Source organism: Cheilinus undulatus, linkage group 23, assembly GCF_018320785.1.
Source record: "Cheilinus undulatus linkage group 23, ASM1832078v1, whole genome shotgun sequence".
Lineage (NCBI taxonomy): Eukaryota > Metazoa > Chordata > Actinopteri > Labriformes > Labridae > Cheilinus > Cheilinus undulatus.
The window spans coordinates 31,430,419-31,453,610 of record NC_054887.1 but is presented as its reverse complement, the minus strand read 5'-3'; the positions used below and the strand labels follow the sequence as shown (position 1 = coordinate 31,453,610).

At 40.7% G+C, this 23,192-nt stretch overlaps 1 protein-coding gene across 2 annotated transcripts; it reads left to right on the top strand.

The window, feature by feature from the left end:
- Positions 1 to 381: 381 nt before the first annotated feature.
- LOC121505596 lies at positions 382 to 6,208 on the top strand. 2 transcript variants are annotated; one of them, XM_041781050.1, is made up of 6 exons: positions 382 to 601; positions 1,280 to 1,439; positions 2,527 to 2,628; positions 3,065 to 3,190; positions 4,077 to 4,118; positions 5,821 to 6,208. In XM_041781050.1, the coding sequence occupies exons 1-6, from the start codon at positions 414 to 416 to the stop codon at positions 5,917 to 5,919; spliced, it is 717 nt and encodes a 238-aa protein (XP_041636984.1). In that variant the 5' UTR covers positions 382 to 413; the 3' UTR covers positions 5,920 to 6,208. The 2 variants fall into 2 exon arrangements, with proteins under 2 accessions (XP_041636984.1, XP_041636983.1); XM_041781049.1 differs by having other exon boundaries at positions 385 to 601; positions 1,277 to 1,439.
- The last annotated feature ends 16,984 nt before the right edge of the window (positions 6,209 to 23,192 follow it).

The following is a 23,192-nucleotide window of genomic DNA, read 5'->3' as shown; positions in this document are numbered from 1 at the left end:
TCTGTTGACCCACTTCTACAAGTTGTTTGATGTGGATATTCTCAATTTTACACACGGCATCTTTAGTCACGGCAACGTACAAACTTCTATTTTGGTGCTGAGGAAATTAAACGGAGTGAGACGTCTTGTTTACTATTATTGCTCTTATATCGTCCCAGTAACGTGAATGTCCTTGCTGTTGTGTCATTTCTGGCAGTGACTACATTTTTAATTCTATTGTATACACTTTCAAAACTTTCCTTACTAATAATGCTTATTTCTTTGTATTTTAATGAACTTGAAATTTTGTTTCCAAATGAAATGAAGTGGAGTAAGATGTCCTCATTTCCTTTTGCTCTGTATCCTCTGCGCAGGCGCAGAGTAATCCTCTCCTTCGTTTCCGTAGACCTCCATGAGGAGCAGCCCCTGAATTAATGTGGCTCTCCCGCCACTCAGCGCTGATCTCTGATCAGTTTAGCTTCGTCTACCGGCTCCCTCTGACTGTGTTCAGCTGCTCCCAGACCGTTACTGCTGCCGCTCCTCCCCACAGGAGCAGTTTCGCGGTAAAATCAAGTGCGGTGATCCACACAGACAGCAGTTACAAGAACAAGACAGCAAACAGGTAATAGAACAACTTTTACAACTACAAACATCAAATATAGTGTTTTGTGCAGCCGTTAGTGCTGCTGTTAGCTGTCCGCCATGTTTGTTTTGCTTGGCTGTTGGAGGTGGCAGTTATTCATGCTAGCTTTGATGTGGTGCCATCAGTTAGCTGTGTAGCCATGTAGTTAGCCTCTATCTCTGTACACACTGTATTTACTGTGGATCCTGTATTTTATTAGGAAAAATCATGACTTTTCTGGCTATATTGCTGCTAGTTTTAATCTAAGTAAGTGCCCAAGACTAGCACTTTATCATTCACAGTAACTGAATAATATAGAAATATAATTTTAATAATAAGTCACATTTTAAATGACTATAAGAGACTGGAATACATTTTCATTATTATTTTAGGTCTCAGAAGCTACAGACACAGCCAGGACTTTACCTCATGTCACCTTTTTAGCATTTTACTGGTGTCATGGTTTAACTGGTGACACGGTGTAAACCATTCTACTCTTCCATCTCCTTCCAAAACTAATCATTGGTACTACTTGGACAGAGTTTGCTGGGCCAAAAAGAATGTGTCTGTAGAGATAAAAATCAGAAAAGAAAATTTAAGGGACTTATTAACAGAACCCTTCATAGCTGTATGAATGAACCTGTTTAACTTTGCATCTCTTCTGCACATGCTCAGTAGAGCCATGCCTTCCAACGTGGAAATCAAAGCCAAAGTGAGCGATCCTACCAAGTTTGCAGAGAAGGCCGCCCAGCTCAGCCAATCAGAGGGCACGATCATCAGACAGCATGACACATTCTTCAACTGCAGCCAGGGCCGACTGAAGCTACGAGACTTCATGGTAACTCAGAGTCTGGATTGTTTCTGTTTTTGATTGTGTATAGCAGGGGTTCTCAATGCTGGGGTCGGGACCCCAACTGGGGTCGCGAGACACTGAGAGAGGGTCTCCAGATGCCTTAAAAAATTAACAACATTTTTGAATTACACTGTTGCCACGTTACACTAGTTTTGCCAAATTGTAACCAAATTTTATCACTTTTTCCCACCAATTTTAGCGTATTTTTGAAACTTTTTTTGGTCATTTTTAAACCCTTTCCACCACTTTTTTTCTGCCTGTTTTCTAACCATATCTTGCAACTCTCTGCCGATTGTTGGCTCTGTTGACACGTTATTGCCACTATTAAACCCTTTTACCACTTTTTAAGCCACATTTCACTATTTGAAAAGCCCATTTTTGCCAGTTTCTGACTATTTCTGCCTCAGTGAACCCTTTTTTGCCTGTTTATGTCAATTTTCATCCCATTTCACCAAATTTCCACGTATTTATGCCACTTTAACACCATTTCAGCCACTTTTGAATCCCCTTTTCCCATTTAATATGCCCATTTTTGCCACTTATACACATTTTTGCCATTTTTTGGTTATTTTTTACCACTTTTATCTAAATTTTGGTATTTCTAACCCGTTTCTGCTACTTTTAAAATCTAATTTTCCCACCTTTCCCACCATTATTTGCCATTATTAACCCATTTTAGCTATTTTTAACATATTTTTAATTCTGTTTTTGACAAAAGGATTTACTTTTTAAGAGGGCTTCTTTCTACACAAATGACTTAAAAATATTTTCTTTGATAAGTACAATGGACCATGATTTTGCTGGCTTTTATTTTGAAAGAGACAGACATGGGGCACAACACATTTAAAACATGGATGTGGATATTATTAATGAACAGCTCCCTCTGCTTAGTAAAGAGGCTAACAAGCTCTGCAGAGTGAGGAGAGTTAAAGAAAAAAAGCAAATGTTGTTTTCCAATCATTGTTTATATATATAAAAAGGAAAAACTCTAAAAGAAGTATTGCTAAATTAAACATCTTTTACAGTAGATCTATTTTACATAATAGTTTATGCTGTTTTGTTTATTTCTCAGAATAAATCAGGCCAGCTGATTTTCTACGAGCGCCCTGACACTGATGGACCCAAACTGTCCCGATACTCCATCAGCCCGACCAACGACCCGCCCAGTCTGAGGGTAAAACACCAAACTCTTTGTGTTTTTCGTGTGGTTTTAAGAAGCCCAATACCTAGATAATTTGTGCCTCTTATGTTAAAGGTTCTTAACCAGTCTGGCTACTATCCTGACTTCTGTTGTTGTTGTGAGGATGAGGAGTATGTTTGTTTTTCCAATAGTATAAAAATGGAACAGATTGAATCATAACTTTTACTCAACTTTTTCTTATTTTTGCAGTTAGTTGATAATTTACTTAACATGAAGAAAATGTAATGACTTTTAAAGTTAAAGCCACAGAGGATGAGAAATAAGGATTTTGGCAGACGTTAAAAGTCTGTACCCTTGGGAGGTTTAAAAAAAAAAAAAAAACCATCAGAGTGTGTTTCAGGCAGCTGTAGGTCTAAACGGTTAAAGTACTGTTTCTGGATCTGAATACTGTGTGTTTGGTTTTGTGCAGGCCGTGCTGTCAGACGCTCTTGGAGTCAAAGGTGAGGTGAAAAAGGAGCGACGACTGTTCCTGATTGGTCAGACCAGAGTTCACCTGGACGAAGTTGAAGGACTGGGGAACTACATGGAGCTGGAGGTAACACAAAGAACACTTTAACTGGAGTGCATTTTAATCTTAGTTACTTCATTTTTAATGGAGTTTGCCCAGTGACAAACAACAGAATGCAACAGAGTATTATATAGTAAACCAGTAAAGACCAGTTAAGAGGAAGAAGAAAGCTTAATTTGAGATCTAATCCTCACCACTTAAATGATAAACTGGAACTACAGTTTGGCAGTTGAATGCCTTGCCGGCTATCCAGTTGTCTCCTCTGTGTGTGTGTGTGTGTGTGTGTATTGTAGAAATTAAATAAACAAAGGCTGGCCTGGTGACCTTGACCTTTAACCTCCACAATGTAATCTGTGTAACCCTCAGTCCGCGTGGACAGTTGTGCAAAGTATGAAGAGTCTTCTGGAGATTTTCTGTTCCCAAGAACGGCCAAGGCAGTGTGGACGGACAGCATTTGCTTTCACAGGGTTGGAGGCATAGACACAAACAAACACAGGCAAAAAAAGATGAGGAAAAAGAAATAAAACCTCACACAAGAAAGAAATATATATAACGCTCTGGTTCTATGTACCTTAAAGAAAAGCGTAGCCTTTCTGCAACCACTTTAAATCAACCTGCTTCTAAAGAAACACAGCATTTCTCCCTTAGAAACTGAAAATGTCCTCCACGAGTCCCCGTTCTTTGCAGCTTAATGTCACTATGGTCTTTGAGAACAGCCTATTTAAAGCAAGTTGAGATTTCCCTGTGGAACAGACAGAGAGAGAAAGTTACTGAGCTGGAAATCTCCTCAGAGGGAAAGTTGAGTCGTCCTCAGAGACTAACAGGTGTGAGTAAATGTGAGAAAAACTCATCCAGAGTTCATTGAAATTTTAAATTCAACAATTAAATAACACGTTTACGTTCATTTCTGCAGGTTGTGATGCGTCCAGAGCAAACTGTGGAGGAGGGACAGCAGGTACGTTTTTATTATTCTAATTTGCCAAAAGCTGCATTTTTAATTCTCTGGGTATGATAATAAAATAATTTAAACTTTTATTTGAAAGTTGTAAAAATCAAACAATAGCAGTGCCTGTTTAAATAACATAGCAGCAAAAATAGAAGTCCAAGGTCCGCCGGTGTTGGAGAACTTGTTGTATTTAATGACCAAAATTTGTAGCACACTGTTTAGATTGCACAAACGTGTTTTCATCATTTCTGTATGGAAATGTTGTCGTCATATTTGTGTCATTTAAACAGCTGTAGAAGCAATTTAATTGTATATTTCATCAAAATATTCTGATTTAATTCACTGTCCAAAAGCATTTCACCAGCTATTTAGAAAAAAAAATATAACATGGTAACACTGAATTTGAAATGAAGAAAATTGTTTTGCTTTTTAAGCTGATAAATTGATTTTCTTTTACATATTTGGAAACTGAGTTGCCTTAGAACCAACACATAAAAGTACAAAAAGACCTGACAATGTCTTTTTATTCTTCAACTGGCTAAGGTGTTAAATTTTGCGTCCTGGATGACTTTTGATTTTTTTAAACTCTATTTCAGTCATTGTACCCGTATTTGTGTTAAAGTAGTAATCTGACCTTGATAGTAGTGATGCCAAATGGCCACCAGGTGGCAGCAGCTGTGTTTGAAATGCCTTATTGAACACTGCAGGCTCTTTAAACACTTTTCTGCAATTTTCTCTACAACAGCTGTGATTAAAACTGATTTCATACTCCCAAAAAAGCCAGAAAGTGGTCAATTTAACACAGATTTAAGAAGATATGAGTGCTTGCTTGTATTTATAAATTTAACCCTAGCAGATCCAAAATATTTTGACTGACGTACAGACCCGGTGTGACGGTTTAAGTGGTGTTGGAACTTCTAGTGACACTGTTAACCTGTGTACTATGCTGCTCACTCCCTGGATTAAAGAATTTATCTGTGTCTTTAGAAACATTAATGGTGCCCAATTTCACAAAAAAAAAAGGCAGTGGGGGCGCAGGTGGCTTAGTAGTTTAAGGCACGCCCTGTGTGTGCAGTTGGCCCGGGTTCAAATCCGGTCTGTGGCACTTTGCCACATGTCTCTCCCCAGCTCTCGCTGTTTTCCAATTCTGTCCACTGTCCTCCTTTGTCAATAAAGGCATAAAAAAAACCCAAAAATAAATCTTAAAATAAAAAATTGCAGTGATGCCACAAACGTATCCCAAAATAACTGAAAGCAAAGAATTTTCATTAACATTTATGAGACAAAAACATGATAAAAAAAGGTAAATATATAAGTTATCACACATGTGATGGTTGTAGAAGGGTTTTTTGAAGATTTTCAGGTAAAAATTGATCCGCAGCAGACTGAGGATTGGGAAAGTTCTGATTAAAGGCATCACAAAGAGACTTTCCTCTAATATAGGTCTATTTCAAATAAAGGCCTGGTACCTCCTGCTTTGTCATATGACCATAATGATAATAAAAAGGCAGCATTTTATACACCCCACACATCACAAAAGTAGAAACAAGACACTACAATAAGACCATAACGTGGAGTTTTTGTTAAATAATCGGCAGCTCCAGGGTAAAGAAACCAGACCGTTTAAAGTGTCTGTTCGGTTTGTATTCTCCAGGTTTTTATGTCCTTTAAATCTCCTCTTTTATACACTTCGATTTTTTTTTTTTTTTAGATTGCTGAGGATCTGATGGAGAAGCTTGGCGTCTCAAAGGAGAGTCTGGTGACTGGAGCGTACATGGATCTGATTCTCAAGGGACAGAAAGAGACATAAAACAAACGCACATCTGCAGAAAGAACAGAAAGTAACAGGAAGGTGTTTGGGCAAGAGTTTGATAAGAGACCAAACAGCAAAGCTGACTTCAATGCTGAGTTTAGAGAGCTAAAACTTCCCAATATAAGCAGAATATCCACTAACCAAAACAACCTGTAGCATTTGCACTATAGTCAGATTATCTGATTCGTTGTCCGTGTTTATAGTTTCTATGAAATGTCGCTAACTTTCCCTGTATGTCAGAAATGATGTGTCAAAGTCGTTCCTTTTCTAAATAAACCGTTGTATCAAAAAAGCTGGTTCATGTGTGGATTTAAAGTGAAGTGTGGCGGTGTTTTGCGATGAAAAAGGATTTCCTCACATAGTTCTTAATGAGCTGTTGAGAAGTCCACAACAGAGCCCCTCAGGCCTCATGATCCCACTGTGAGACGCCACTATAAAGGACTGGTGCACTGTGGGAACGCACCTCAAAGTCTGCTCGTGTGGGCTTTGAGGATCAGCCTTTCACAGATACGTGGGAATGGCATTTCTAATGGAGCTGAGATTCAAAAATCCTCTTCAAACCCAGAGGGGAATGTCAATGGGCCTCTTTGACTAATATCTAAGTTTTTCTTAAATTTCTATCTGTAGAAAGCTTCTTAGGCACCTCTGCTAGATTCATGAAATCCTCTGATATTAATGATCCTTGAATATTTTATTTTGTAGGAGTTCTAACCTCAGGAGCGGGCACATACAGGTAGAAACTGGATCATGAGTGTAGAAGGAAGACTTCTTTCAAAACTGAGGAGAAATGGATGTCACAGAGGAGAAAAATATCAGCTATTTGGAGGCAGAGAGATCCATTAGTCTGCACCTGGAGCTTGTTGAGGTGGATTTTCTAAAAGCGTGACACCTGAACACACCTCAGATACTCTTGCTAAATGGGGTTTAATCGCTGCCAGGTGGATGGTTATTATGGAAACACTACATCTGGGTGTTTGGCCTGAAATTAAAATGTAAATCCCAGAAAACAAATACTCAGCTCAGTGTGAAACTTTTATCTTTCCCAGCAGACCTCAATAACCTCATAAGAGGAAAAACCCACCAGACGTATGTCTGTGGTCGAACAATGATGCAGTTTGAATTTCTCATGACCACTGAACATCTGATTTCATGATCTTACATGTGTAGAGTGCATGAGGAAAAATCCCGATTAATAAAGCATCTATTGATCTAAAACTCCATTTCCAAAAAAGTTGGGGCACCTTGTTAAAAGTAATTGATTTGCAAACTGCAAATCCCATATTTTATAGACAATAGAACATAAAAAACAGATGTTGAAACTGAGACATTTTAAGATTCGATGAAAAATATCAGCTGATTTTGATTTGCTGGCAGCAACACATCTCAAACTAGAAAAGCACACAGAGTGCGCAGACCTCCGTCATTAGCCCTAACTACCAATAGTGAAGAATCCTTTAAACCCATTCCTGGATCCAGACAGTGATCCGGATTATTCCCTCCCCAGTGGGGTGGAGACATGGTGAGGCAAAGCATTGGCTTCGCTACCGGTGGACTGTCATGGCGGAAGCACCCATGGTCTCACCGGACGACTGAAAGTCATGGCAGAGGGCGAATATTCCTCTATTCCTCCCAGCATTGTGAGTATTCTTGCTACAATTCGCTGTCTTTCTCTCTGTTACGTTCCGACTCGTCTCCTCGACCGGATGTGCGTTTGTCAAACTCTATAAACTCCAAAACTTTGAATAGAAACACACCAAAAACATGCTGCTGGGATTGAAGCTACTCATGTCCGCCATCTCCTGGTGTAAAGTGGTAACAGCGAAGACCTTCGCCATTAGCCCTATCTCCCAATAGTAAAGAATCCTTTCAAAAATTCCTGGATCCAGATGGTGATCCGGATTAGTTCTTCCTTGTGCCATTTCTGCCGTTTCCTGAAAATTTCCTGAAAATCTGTCCACAGCTTTTTGAGTTATGTTGCTAACAATCTGACGAACAAACCCACCCGATCACATAACCTCCTTGGCAGAGGTTAAAAGTGGGGACGGGGCCAACAAAAGGCTGGAAAAGTTAGTACCAATGAAAAACAGCTGGAGGAGCATTTTGATAAACATGACTGGGTATTAAAGGAGCATTTTACAGGCAGAGTCCCTCAAGTCACAACATGGGAAGGGGTTCACCAACCTGTTAAATACTGTGTCTAAAGATTGCAGAGCAATGTGTAAGATGTAAATAAAAACAATCATTTTCAAGACGTATCAACCCATTTTTTATTCACAATAGAACATTAACAACACATCAGATGTTAAAATTGAGACATTTTACCATTTCATGAAAAGTAGCTCATTTTTAATTTGATTGCATCTCAAAAAAAGATTGGACAGGGCAAAAAAAAAACAGCTTGAGAAAGTAAGTGGTACCAATGAAAAGAGATAGAGTCCAGGTAATGAACTGCCTTTTTCAGCACTGATAGTTCGTTTCTAGATGTGTAAGCTCAGGGAGACTCTGCCTCTCTAAATGCTCTCATAAGTTACAAAAGCTCCTCCAGCTATGACTTACTTGTTGCCCCGTCTCTAGTTTTTTGAGATGTGTTGCTGCCATCAAATTCAAAATGAGCTAATATTTTTCATGAAATGGTACAATGTCCCTCTCAGATTTGATTTTTATGTTCTTTAGTGAATCAATTATGGGTTGATGAGTTTTGACAATCTTTGACTTGCATTTTTCTCCCATTTTCATTCAAAGGGTAAAACAATCAGAAATGAGCCTCCTCCAGTCCAGCAGAGGGCACTGTAACCCTTCAACAGGCAGTAATAGAGCAGCACTCCCTAGTTTGTACCATAAGATGATATAGAACATTTCCATCCTGAGGGAAATTGATGTGCAGCAGCTACAGCACAGAGATGAGTGAGAGGAAATATTAAAAATGCATGAACATGACTACAATATCCAGAAGGCTTCAAATAGACCATAGATATCTATATATATTTAAATCACCGTTTCTGTTGATATAATGTGCACATCCATTAATATTCAGTTGTCTTGTATTTCTTTTGGCAATGGTGATTTTTCTGTGTGCGTGGCTGCAGTGACAGCCATCCAAGCAGTGAGTCATTTTTAAGAAAAAAAATCCTGTCAGACGTGTGAACTGGATTCAGAATTGAAAATGAGTAATAAAAACATGCTGGGACAAATTATCCAGGCTCAAATCACAGCCAGTAGCTGTTCATTAGACCCACAATACAACATTTACTCAGGATCCACAGCTTAGAAATATGTGCTGAAAAGGTGAGGCTGGAGCACAGGGGGGGGAAGATGCAGTTCCTTTAGTGTCCACTAGAGGCTGCGTCCTAAAGTGAGTCAGTCCTGATAAGGTCCATTGTTAAAATGTCCGACTTTACAGCAGAAATTAATGACAAAGCACAAAATTTTATCATCCTTATAGCTCATTTCTTAATAACACAACCGTCTGAAAACTTTAGGAAATGATACGTTTCTTTAACTCATTAAGTGCCATTGACATATATGTACATCATTTAAAAGCCAACGCTTGAGTGCCATTGATGTATATATACGTCAAAGTGTTTTTCCGGCTGGCACAAGGGGGCACTCTCACGCTCCCTGTGAGTAATTCTGGGGCTTCTGGGATATGTAGTCAGAACACGGAAGAGACGGTAGATCAAAAAGATCAGAGGTGGAGACCCTGGGGTCAAAGAGCAGAGCGATTGTTACGGAGGTAATCTAAGCTAAAAGTTCTAAAATAGACGCTGGAAGAAACTTTAAACTTTTGCCTGAGAAATTGCTCACTCACTGAAACCAACACTGAACTTAATGACAGTGAATCCAGGGATCAGCGCGTTCATTCATCTGCCTATGCCAGCCAAGAGGCTAAAGAATGACGCCAGGTCTCCCCTGTGCATTGGAGAAGAAAGGCAGACGCTCGCCAGCTGGATGCATACAGCGACGACACTTCAGAGACGGACTTTTCCGACCCAGACTCTGAGGAATGGCTGCCAAGTGAGCGGAGCAGATCTTGTTCTCCATCCTAGGGCGATGGAGGTAAGTTAACATTAGAAACCCACTGATTATTCAGACAAATTTATCAAATGAAACCATCACTCATGCTCCTGTGGTTTCAGAAGCAGACTTGAGAGAAGAGCAAGCCCCATGCAGCTCTATAACACCGTCTGTTGGCAGAAAAAGAGGTAAGAACCAAAAAATTCTATATTATAGATTATACATCATATATAAAACATATTATATAGCTATTATATTACTTCTATAATTTACAGGCAGTATAGGGGGTCACTTGGAGGCCGTCCAGTTCTAGAGTGTGAATGGCATGACAGTGACTGGAAGCATTGTTATTTATTTTACAATAAAAAAACATTTGTAATACAATTTTCAGATGTCTTTTATGTCATTGAAGGCAAAATTATAAAATTCAAATCACTGTTTAGCTTGACAGACTCTCTTTAACAAAAATGCATTTTTCTAAGCTTTCTAGAAAAAAGTGGTCTTTTTGGTGAAACTAGCCTCTATTCAACTTCAGATAAATCAAAGACGAAACAAGGTGCAAACAAACTTTTTTTCCATGATGAAAAAGGGAGTTTCTTCTTTCAATTGAGCTATTTGATGTTTTCAGAGTGATAGTACAAAATATTCTGTGGGTCTTGAAAGATGACTGAAAATGGCCAAAAACGCTGGCACAAGCCACTTTCCATTTTATAAAAAGGCTGGCACTCAATGAGTTAATTGTGTGATTTTTGTAGTACTCTAACATTAATTGGGTTGAAGCTTTAAATGAGTTTTCTGTTTTTTCCTGTTTAGTATATTAACCACCACAGTCTTTTTGGAATTGTGCAAAGTCTTAAACTAAAAGCAGGATCAGATCCTGACATTGCATTAAAAGGAATTAAATTAAAAGGAAGTTAAAAAGAAAAAAAAGGATGATATTTCTGTATATGATCATGCAATCAAATCTTATTGTTATGAGGATGAAACTTTCCTAATATGCTAAAACCTTTGATTAGAATAGAGATAACAGATAGAAACTAAAAGATCAGGACTTTCTTAAATCTGGTGCCGGGTTGAGTTTGTGCTGGATTACAGTGAAAATATAAAAAGACACTTGAATTGAAACAGTCAAATGTCCTCAAGATATTTTGCCAAATAGCATCAATATGAAGTCTTAAATATTTTATTTAAAGCAGCTGAGAGGATCTTCCATTTCATGGGGATTTTGTCCCCCTGTGGACATAGTATGAAGTATCTGTGCCTGGATCAGACTGATTCTATCTAGCTTTTATGGGGCTGCACTGGTGTTAGCTGAGGCTGGAGGCATTCAAGTTTTGTCTTGTCTTTCCATGCACCTCTGTCTAGCTCCGTCCTTCAAATGTGATGGATCAAGAACTTTGATTTCTGTTAAACTTTGCAGAAATGTCTACTCTGACTCAAAGATGAACTGGTTAGATTTTATTTTATGTCCAATTCTGGTTGGGATTTTCATGGACAGGATCTCGAGGTGTAGACGAGGGGAGATGGGTTTTCAGTAGGGATGATACGATACTATTTTTCCTTCCCGATACTATTACGATAGCAGGTGTTGGGTACCAGCCGATACCAAGTACTGATCCGATACCAGTGTGAACTTTCTGGACTGATTGTGCAGAGTAGCAAATTATTTTAGACCTATATTTGACTCAACAAATAGAATAATGTACAGCATCTCTGTGACCCTAGAGTTATTTTTTTTGATGATTATTGAGTTTTACTCCTAAAAATTAAAATAACAATAATACAGGGAGCTGCATCACAGGCTGTCTCTGTATCATACTCTATCTGGGCAGAATGATGTGATAATTTAACAGCCTGCAACTGACAGACCTTTACAAAGAGTACACAGTATGGCGGTTAGCATTCTATTAAGCTTTCAAGCTAGCAGTAATAAATGATCATAATTCAATTAAATGGATAAAAAAGACGTTCAATGTTGCGTTTACTGGTGTGGCTCTAATAATTAAAGTCCCCAAAAGTCAGCTCCAGGCTCGCTGAAAATGCTGCTGCAAGGGATTCAAAGGCATTGATAGTGTCAGTGCAAAAGCACAACAGCTAAACTGTGTCACTTCTTGTTGTGTACGACAGCGCCAGTCTGGAATGCATTTTAACAATCACATTCAGAAAAAAACTTTTAACGCAGCTACCATTCTTTGCTGCTGCAGTGGGCCCTTTGCTTCTTTGCTGCTCTAAAACGGTAGCCTGTGCATGACGTGTTTTCCAGCAGCGAAGAAGAATTAATTTCTGGTTTATAGCACTAACAGTTAGCATGGCTAAATGAAGCGAAATATAAAGCTAAACTAAACAGTATCGGATCAGTGCATAAACTTGTGTACTCGCCAATGTCAATATCTGCATTTTAAGCCGTATTGGACATATTTCCGATGGTGGTATTGGAATTGGAACAACCCTAGTTTTCAGTTAGGTAACATCAGAATTCCATCTCTGCTTTTGACGTGGTTCTGTTGGCTTCTTCTGCTGGGAACCTCCAGCAGGTACTGGGGCAGTTTGTGTGTGAAGTGGACGGGTCAACCCATCCAAGTCCGAGGGCATGGTTCTCTCCTGGAAAATGACGGATTGCTCTGTCAAGGTGGAGAGGGTGTCTTTGGCCCAAGTGAAGGAGTTCAAATATCTCAGGGTGAATGGATCGCGAGATTGGCAGGAAGAGTGGTGCAGCATCATCAGTACCGCGCTGTCGTAGTGAAGACGGAGCTGAGCTGCAAGGCAGAATTCTCAATTTACCGGTCAATCTTCGTTCCAACCCTAACTTATGGTCATGAGCTTTGGGTAATGACTGAAAGAATCGGATTGTGGATTCAAGCAGTCTGGACTCAGCCTTAGAGATAGGGCGAGAAGCGAGCTTGGACATTCAAAGAGATCTCCAAGTAAATCTGCTGCTCCTTAACCTCAAAAAGAGCCAGTTGAGGTGGTTCAGGCATCTGATAAGGATGTCTCCTGGTCGCCTCCAAGTGGTCTTCAGGACACATCAGAGACCCCGGAGTAGACCCAGGACTCACTGGAGGGATTATACATCTGATCTGGCCTGGGAACATGTCAGAATCCCCCCAGGAAGAACCAGAAAAATGTCTGAAAAATGAAAGGGATGTCTGGGTGGACTTGCTTAGCCTGCTGCAACCTCAAACCCGGACTTAGCATCAGGACATGACCCTTTTACACCCACATAAGGGCACGAGACTGCAGGGCAGTGTGCAACCACAGAAGGCAGGAGTGAGTAGAGAAGTCGCAAGACACATGAAAATGAACCGTAAAAACAGTCTTTGTGGCTGATGGCAACCACACAGATCTACAGCCTCTCAGATGTTAGCTAGGACCGGTACAACCAGGCAAGTAGCCATACTCGGATCAGGAAGCAGGACTTCTAAGCTGCATTCAGGAGCTCCCTGGGATTTCAGAGCGTTTGCATGGAAGGCTGCAGCATTTTCCATCAACCAGTTACTTAAAGTAAATCAGATCAGTCAATCTAAATCAAGAACTCTCCCTGGGTAAAGTTAAAAATTAAACTAAAGTTAAATATTTAATCTGTATTTTTAAAGATTTATTCCTGGCCTTTTTATGCCTTTATTTAGAGGACAGGATAGTGGATTGTGTTTGAAGGGGGAAGGAGCCACACATTAAGCTTGAACCAGGACGCCTGCTTTCAGGAAAACAGCCTCTTGCCTCTCCGTGCTGTGTGTGCAGACGAAACCACTCGAAAAGAGTTATATTCCAGGTAGAGATTCAAAACTATGCTTCTGCACATCTAAAGTTCCAACTTTTCCCTATCTGTCAGTGTTACAACCATGTTTTAATACCTGCGTTCGAGTATTAGAACTAACCGTATCACACAGTCTGCTGGTTGACTCCATCGGTGACATTTAGACTCCATCTGTTCTCACTGTTAAATAAACAGATTTTGTTCATGTTCTCTCAGTCACAGTGGGCGGTGTCTGCAGCAGATTTATAGAGGAGGGAATCCGCAGATAAAGGGTTTATTTTCTGCTGATGTTTCATCCACCGTGTGGGATCACTCCCTCACAGCGCTGAGACGATTGTTTGTCTCATACAGATGAAGTGGCAGTTCAAACAATTACAGCCATGACTTCCAGCTGAACCTTGGATGCTGCATGTATCTCTAAATCTAATGCGGTAGTTGGGAAAGAGGCTTTGAAACAAGCTTGAGAAAAGGCTTCTAAGAGAATATCATCCATATATGCTTTTACTTGGTGGTGGAGGAGTTATTTGGACAATTTCCTTGAAGTATGAGCTGTTTTGACTGTAGTTTCTACATCCTGACTTTAATTCCAAACCTTAGAATTAGATAGACTGACAACCTTCTGATACCAATATGTTCAGTTAAGATGCATATTGTCTGATGACTTTTTATTAGTTGCACTACATTTTCATTGTTATAAAAACACAATATTTTCTTTAAAGCTTTTTAAACTTTTCGTTTTGGAAGGGGAGGGGAGGCTCACAGATAATATTCTTGCTGACACTTACCCACAATTTCCACAAAGGATGAGTGCGCTGCGCACCGAAGTGCCGTGGGTTAGGTCCGACCTATAGGCAAGCGACCTTGCCCACTGAAAGCGAGTCTAGAGCGCAGCACCGCGGCATGCAACCCTGATCAACAGGAAGAGATCACGGGAGAACTGCTAGTTCACGCAGGAATAGTATGTCAACAGCGGACTACTTTGACCTTTTGGGGTTAATTTATCATCCTTTCCAGTGTAAGTCCATGACATTATTGCTCCCGCCATTGGGTGAGTACGTTAGGAAGTAAAAAGGTTAATGCTTGCTTAAAGGAACTGTGATTTTATGCAAATTTCTTTCGCTAAATATCCCCAAAAGTTAACTTTTCCTCGTCAGTGGCGCCGTTGTAGCTCTGTGACCCACTAAAAAGAGAAAAGAGAGTTAAAGAGAAATTTTAATTCAGTTTTTGTTCAATTTCATTTAAGAAAACACTGAGGAAACAGATCCTTCTTGCAGGTAAAAGTCCACATATCTGTGCTGTTATGTAGTCATACATTGCTCTGGTTAAATTTGTTCTACCGAAGTATAGCCAGACACAACCTAAAGACAACTTATTCTCTGTTTTTTTAGATCAAAACTGTCAAACGGCACTGCTCCTACCAATGCTAACAATGCTTTCCCTTCACTGTGCTTGTTTACATCCGGGTTTAAGAGCATTATGGCATAGCAGTAGAGGGGATGTTTCCCATGGTTTAATTGTGTTTAGCTGACTAGTCTAAAGAGAAGAAAATACAACCCTTGACAGCTTACATACCACTTTACTTCCATACCGCGCTGTTCGTACTACAGGCTAACTGCTTAGCTTCTAATGTCTACGTTTATGACGTGGAGAGCTCAGACAGGAAGGCAGCAGCTATTCACTGAAGCTACAACAACTTCTAGCGGCGGGAGGTTCATTACAGTTTAAAAAAGCCTTATAAAGCGGGATTTCATGCCCGTGTTTGTAAGAAATGATAGGTAATTAGTTTAACCAACTCCTAAATATCCATCCATCCATCCATCATTTGTGAGAGGTCTCTCCTGAGAGATTCCAAGGCACTCCCAGGTCAGATGGGATATATAATCCTCCAGCAAGTTCTGGGTCTGCCTTTGGGTCTCTCTCCAGTATGATGTGCCCACAGGAAGACGCCCAGGAGGCATCCTGATCAGATGTCCGGACCACCTCAACTGGCTCCTTTAGATGTATCGGAGAAGCAGTTCTACTTCGAGATGCTCCCGAGCCTAGCCGCCCTCCTAAGGAATCTCATTTGGACTGCTTGTATCCACGATCTCATCATTTCGGTCATTACCCAGAGTTTATGACCCTAGGTGAGGGTTGGGACATAGATTGACCGGTAAATCAAAAGCTTTGCCTTTCGGCTCAACTCCCTCTTCACCATGATGGTAAGGTACAGCGCCTGCAAAACTGCTGACGCTGCACTGATCAGCCTGTCAATCTCAAGTCCATTCTACCAAGACTCTGAGATACTTGAACTCCTTGGGGCAAAGACATCACTCACCTTCCGGAGGGGGCAATTTGCCGTGCCGGCTAATTTGATGAAAAAAAATTTAACTGTTTACGCACTTGCATCCCCAGGCAGTAGTCGTTAACCAGAGCTACAGTAGGTGTTTGTGGCAGGTGGCTGCCTGACCAGGAATTCTAGCATGAATTTATAAAAATCATATTTAGTTCAACCGGCTGGTTATTCTTGTTCCAACTAATAATGAATCCCACTTTAATCATGAAGCTGGCTAATTACTCATGATAGGCAAATCATTTCACATCTAATTAAATTCAAATCATAACTTCTTTCAGCAAACAAGAATCAAGTCATAATACTCTGGGAACAGTCGAAATGGAGCTCCATTTATTTAACGGGGTCACAGAAACTGTTGGTAAATGGCGTGAAGATGGTTTGGAGCATGTGGCCAATGTTAGCAGCGCTAGCACCGCCCTCCTGTGGTTGTTTCTGCAGCTTAACGTCCACATTTCTCTGCTGATTATGTCACTTGATTCAGATATATGTGAGTATGACCTAACACAGCCTACAGTCATGGATGAAAGTTTTGGAACCCCTGGAATTTTTCCAGAAAATACACCCATTTCTCCCAGAAATTGTTGCAATTACAAATGTTTTTGGCATACACATGTTTATTTCCTTTATGTGCATTGGAGCGACACAAAAAATCTGAAGAAAAAGACAAAATTGACAGAATTTTCCACAGAACTCAAGAAATGGGCCAGACAAAATTATTGACGAAATTATTTGTGGTCGTTGTCCTGCTGGAACACCCATGACCTCTGACACAGACCCAACTTTCTGAAACTAGGCCCTACATTGCGGTCCAAAATCTTTTGATAGTCTCTAGATTTTTATGATTCCTTGCACACAGTCAAGGCACCCAGTGCCAGAGGCAGCAAAATAACCCCAAAACATCCTTGAACCTCCACCATGTTTGATTGTAGGTACTGTGGTCTTTTCTTTGTAGGCCTCATCCTATTTTCTATAAACAGTAGAATGACGTGCTTTTCGATAATGCTCTACCTTAGCCTCATCTGCCCACAAAATGTTCTCCCAGAAGGATTGAGGCTTACTCAGGTACATTTTTGCAAACTCCAGTCTGGCTTTTTTATGTCTCTTTGTCAGCAGTGGGGTTCTCCAAGGTCTCTTGCCATAGTGCTTCATCTCATTCAGATGACCATGTATGGTCCCAGCTGACACTTTTGCACCCTGAGTCTGCAGGACAGCCTGAAGTTGTGTCGAAGTTGACTGAGGGTGTTTATCAACCATTCCAACTATCCTGTGTTGCATTCATTTGTCAGTTTTTCTCTTCCGTCCATGTCCAGGGAGATTAGCCACAGTTCCTTGGGTTATAAACTTCTTGATTATATTACGCACAGTGGACAAAGGGATTTCAAATTCTCTGGAGATGGTTTTGTAACCTTGAGATTGTTTATATTTTTCCACAATTTTGCTTCTTAAGTCCTCAGACATCCTGGGTTCTTCTTTCTCTTCTCCATGCTTGGTGTGACACACACAGGCACACAACACAAAGGTTGAGTCAACTTTTATACATTCTAACTGGCTTCAGGTGTGATTTCTAGATTGCCAGCACCTGTTACTGCCACAGGTGAGTTTAAATGAGTATCACATGCTTGAAATAAAATGATTTACCCACAGTTTTAAAAGTGTGCCAACAATTTTGTCTTGCCCATTTTTTGAGTTTTGTGTAAAGTTATGTCAATTTTGTCTTTTTTCTTCAGATATTTTGCGTTGCTCCAATGCACATAAAGGCAATAAACACATGTATACCAAAACATTTGTAATTGCAACAATTTCTGGGAGAATTGGTGTATTTTCTGGAAAAATTCCAGGGGTGCCAATACTTTTGTCCATGACTGTACAACTTTCCCCCCATTTTATAGATCAGATGGGTGCTTGAGGGTTAGGGTTATTAACCAGTGGTGAGTATGTCACTGTTAGAATTTCCTTAAAGAAATCAAGGAAGAGAAAAAGCAATCTTTTGGCACCCATGTTGTCATTACCAAACAATGTTCTTAAACAGTTATGAGTTGAAAACCAAACTTTTCCTGTACATGACTTCAAGATACGACTCCACTACTCAACCACAGATGTGAGATATACTCACTGAAACCTGAATGTAGAGGGTTAGGTAGGTACCAGTAGATGGGCCAAATATAAATTGATGCATTTCTCTAGGCTGCAAACTGAGCTGGACCAAGTCAACAAATCATCGCTGACTATCAGGCAATTTGGACCCAATCTCTTGAATACAATATAGAATAAAAACTGGGTAAGCTGATGGAAGTTGGACACCTTTCTCACCATGTTTGCCTCTTTAAACATCACTATCTGCTGGCTGGTTATTTCAGAAAGAATTAAAGAGCAAAGTCTTTTATATATTTGAGCAAACCAGTGGAAACAAGCACGCATAATAAGTGGAGCTTGAAATTGGAAACCAGGATGAAAATTAGATTGTGAAACTTTCCTCATATCTCTCTTTTCTGAGCTTGGAACATGGATTAGTTTGACCGAACACAATCGAAAAGTCTCAGAGCCCTTCTTGCTGCGAATCAAGTGCGGGAATCAGTTTGTAAGGATTCCTTGAGAGAGTACAAGATGTTCTGTGATTTCTCTCTGGTGAGTCCAGTGTTCAGAGGATTTTTTTGCCCATCTCAGGTAGAGTGGATACTGTTCAGCACTGAATTCAGAAAATCGGAGGTGTTGAAGGTGCTTTTCATGAAATCTGACAAAGCAGCATGGAGGAAAGGTCCCTGTGGATAAAGGACTTAAGGTGAAGAATGAACGAGGGACGGACTTGGTTTGCATAGTGACTCATTTACCAAATCCAGGAAGTCTGAGGGTTTTAAGGTTGAGACTCTTAGCCAAGGTTGCAAATAGAAGGATTGTGCCTACCCGCCATGATGCAATAAGTAGAAAGCCTTATTAGTGAAAGAAAGTTTTTCTCGGATAAACGAGAGGAACGGAAAAGCCTTGACAGATGAATTGCATTATTTTAGAAATGTTGAAGGTCCTGGAAAGGATAAACTTGAATGACATTGTAGGTTGTGTCTTTGCATTTGCCACAGTAAAGTTGAAGAGTTACTAAAGCCCAGAGTTTCAGCTGAGGTTCAGATACCCTGGAATTAAAAACAAATGCCTTTAGGGCATCATGGACAGGCCCGATTCAGTGATTTTCTTTATTATTACTTACATGAATGTGGCCAACCACATATGTCACAGAGCACCAGCTCAGCCAGTGGAATATTTTCCCAAAATAATTCAGTTACAGAGGGCGGTTTCAACCTGTAGAAGGCAGTAGCTGTGAGGTTTTTCCAAAACCATTACGTAATTTTTTCTGCAGTATTAAACCAGGTGTTGAAAAATCACAGCATGGAAGCATTTCAAGCCAGGCACGATAATCAGAGCACGCCTCTACTCACGTTTCGTTCAGTCCTTTAACAAAATGATCCGAGTCTTACAAAAACCACTGAGTAAAAAAACGAATGTTGCCTAGTTTGAATGTAAGTTCTTACTTATGACGGAGGTTACACTCTCCATTGGTTGTCATAGTGATAGTTCTGAGAGACGGGATAACCTGGAGGGTGACGAGGAGTTGAAGATTTTACCGGCTATTTGGTGCCAGCACTGCGTGCTCCATGATCAGTAACTCTGTTGTTTTCCATGAGCGGAGATAATTTCTGCCGTCCACTCTTACATTATCTCGTGTTATTAGCCATTTCACCACTTGATGTCGGTGTTGTTATTTTACACTGGCCCTAGGTTTAGGCTTCACTACTCACACATGCAAAATGCATTGTCATATTTTTTATCTACACTTGACACTGTTTGAGGATTAACGGCAGTTAGCATACGTTAATTTTAGTCGTTAGCATCTTTAGCAAACACTGGGTTAAGAAATGCTTTTCACTAAAGCCGGGTGTACACTGTGAAATTTTCCTGCGATTCAGCCACGGAATCGCAGGAAAATCACAGGAAAATTGCAGGAAAGTCACAGGACTCCAAAGGGAGTCGTGCGACTTTCAGTAGGATTGGATGTCGTTTCTCGTGCTGTGTACAGGGGGCTACGACAGCCGACCACGGCCTGACTTATGATCAGCTCCTGACTGGTCGTGAGGATTTCTGGCACGTTTGATATTTTGGTTGTATGACTCCAGACACTTCACAGTCAGAGCAGAAACGCGAGCAGCATAAGCAACTCTGGGGGATTGTTTTCCTTTGTAAATGGTCAGACAACGTCCTAAATTACCATAACAACGACTGGAATCACTTTCTGATGCACCCAGCTATGATAAAGTAAATAAACAAGCAGGAAATATTCCAATCCGCTGACCTGCAGCAGCTGCAGACAAAGGTGACAGAGGTGCTTCCTGTTTCACACACACACAGGGAGAGATAGCGGGAGAGGGAGAGATAGTGGGAGAGGGAGAAAGAGAGAGCGGGAGAGATATGGGGGGAGAGAGAGAGAATATGACTGGAGACGCTTCACCCCGAATGTGTGAGCCTTTAAAAAAAAGGAAAATCCGCGGATTTCTGTCACAGTCTGTACCGACTTTAGTCGCACAGTGTGAGCACTCGGGTCATGCGCGATGGTCGTGCTTTGTAAACGATTCAGTCGCACAGCATGAGATGACATTCTGCCACGACCATCATATGGTTGGCTTGAAATCGCACAGTGTACACGCGGCTTAATAGGTTACATTAAAGGAAAGCGTCATATTTGCCACAATATTTTGGGTAGTTTGGACATAAATCTCTACTAGTTAAGGTCAACCTTACGCCTCGAACAATGACACAACTTCAGTTAGAACTTAAATAGTTTCAGCATAGGGTTTAGTGTGGACTTAACGCCATAACTTAAGGCAGAGCTTACACGTTACTTGTGCAACAGGCTGCAGTTCTCATAAAACTGCCACTATACTTAAGCTACATCTGAGCTAAATGCTACATCAGTGGCAGCCATTGTCATCGTCCTCCTAAACGGCACCGTAGCTGCTGATATGATGACGAAGGTAATGATCATGTTAATGCAATTTATTTACAAAAATAAGGTGAGTAGGATTTTTTGGAAACTAATCTAAAAATTGACACTTAAATGTTTGCATGATGTGTAGAAGATAATGTCCCTGCTGCTGCTAGAAATTGGTATTTTGACATATTTCAGGTTAAGGAAATATTGCATGTTCTGTGATATGACAAATATCCTTGCACACCAAGGAAGTGCAAATAAATTGCTCAGGATTATTTTTATTCAAGCATGTGGCAAGCGAGTCGATGCAAGCTTTCACAGCAGCATCGTAATTTCACTGTGCAAAGTTGTGGCTGGTATTTCTTCGAACTGTGCTGTTTATTCAGGCTGTCCTTCATGTGCTCAGGCCTTTACTGCCATCTAGTGTTCAGGCACAGTAAATGCAAAGCAAAGTGGAAACATGCAGGTATGTTTTACTCTAGAGATTTGAAGGAGAAATGCTTAGTCAAAGGCATACCTTTAAAACACGCCGGCATTATATTACCACTTTAAGCTGGTATTTGCAATCAAAATGTCTTATGCAAATTTTAAAAAATGCACAAAACAGGAAGATATGGACCCACCTGCAGCTGTTCAAATGCAATCAGGTGGATTTTAGCATGACTGTGATGAAATTTAACACTGATTGGAATGAAAATATTCATATTCCTATAAGTAAATGCTAGGTGAAAAGTGCTTTTCCTGGCACACTGAAGCCTTTTTCTACCCACACAGTGATATATTGAGTTATTGATTGCCATGTTTGTTGTATTGTAGCACAGAAGCAGAGGATTTCAGATTGAGCAGGCACTCATCTTCCTCCTTCCTCCTTCGTCTCTGTGACTGACTGAAAAAATTCTCACATGTGGAAAACACCCTCTCCATCTCCTCAAGCAGGGGTCATGTGACTCTTTGCCACGTGTGCTGTGATTGGACGAGCCCTAACTCATGGCAAAACATCATTAAAAGCTGAAATGTATCTAATTTATTTATCCTCTTTATCGCCTCCCTCCTCCTTTTAATGCAACAGGGTTCATCATGATTGGACGGCGATGATGCTTGGATGCTGTGTCTGTATCCCTCTTTTTTTTTTTTGCTATTGCATCGTTGCCATAACGACGGGGCCGCTCCTCCACACCCACGCTGCTTACCCCTCTCTCTCTCTCTCTGACAGCGCGAGAGAGAGAGGGAGAGAGAGGTGTGTTTTCTAACCCACGCATTGGAGTGGGAGACAACGTGCGCACTCTCACGTGCACGCTCACTCACACACTCACATTACAGAGAGCGTGTGTCATGCTAGCAGTGTGTGGGCTGAACCGACCAGCCTTCCACTCATCCTGCCTCTCCCTCCCTCTCTCTCTCCCTCTCCCTCTCTCTCTCTCTCCCTCTCTTCTTCCTCTCTCTTTTCGTCTCCAGATACACCTCCTCCTCTTCTTCTCCTTCTTCTTCTTCCTCTTCTTCTTCTTCTTCTTTTTTCCCATCCTCCATCTCTCCTCCTTCTCCTTCCTCTCCTCTCTCCATCAGTCCTTCCTTTTTTTTCTTTTTTCAGTTTATCATCATGGAGAGCGAGTCGGCGATCTTCTGGGTGAGTCTCTGCGGCTCTGGGTCTTAAATTAAAAGCATCTTTAGCTAATGTTGTTTTGGTGACATGTTCAAGTGCCTGTGCGTGGATGTCGCTCACTTGCAGCTGCTCTGTAACTTTAAAAGTCGTGACTCAATTTTCTACTTTACCTTTTTTTACCTGCCGTCATCGCTTTTCCTTACTTCCTTTCCTTGCTCTTTCCTTCTTTTCATTTCCTTACCTCCTACTTGTCTCTGACCTCATTTGCTTCCTTGCACCCTCCTTTACTCTCTTTTCTTTCTCCTCCATCTGCATTCCTTTTCTCTGCTACTTGTTGCCTTGTTTCCTTTCCTAGCCTCCTTTAGCGCTCCATTTCTGTCCTCCTTTCTCTTCTCTTTACATGATCTACTTTGAACACTTAAGTCCCCTTCTTGTCTTGGTTTAATTCCACTTTATCCTGTCATTTTCCCTTTTTACCTCCTTACTTGCCTGTAATTTCCCCCTTCATCATTCCCAGTCTTTCCTTATCCCTAGTTTCTATCCTTTCCCTTTTCTCGATCCAGTCCAACTTGTCCTTATCAATTTCTGTGAT

What these genes read in the sequence shown, in the direction of transcription:
- LOC121505596 (XM_041781049.1), top strand. Translation starts at nt 414, where the DNA reads ATGTGGCTCTCCCGCCACTCAGCGCTGATCTCTGATCAGTTTAGCTTC. An exon ending in ACGACCCGCCCAGTCTGAGG is followed by an intron (nt 2,629 to 3,064) that starts GTAAAACACCAA and finishes GGTTTTGTGCAG; the next exon opens with GCCGTGCTGTCAGACGCTCT. An exon ending in GGAACTACATGGAGCTGGAG is followed by an intron (nt 3,191 to 4,076) that starts GTAACACAAAGA and finishes TCATTTCTGCAG; the next exon opens with GTTGTGATGCGTCCAGAGCA.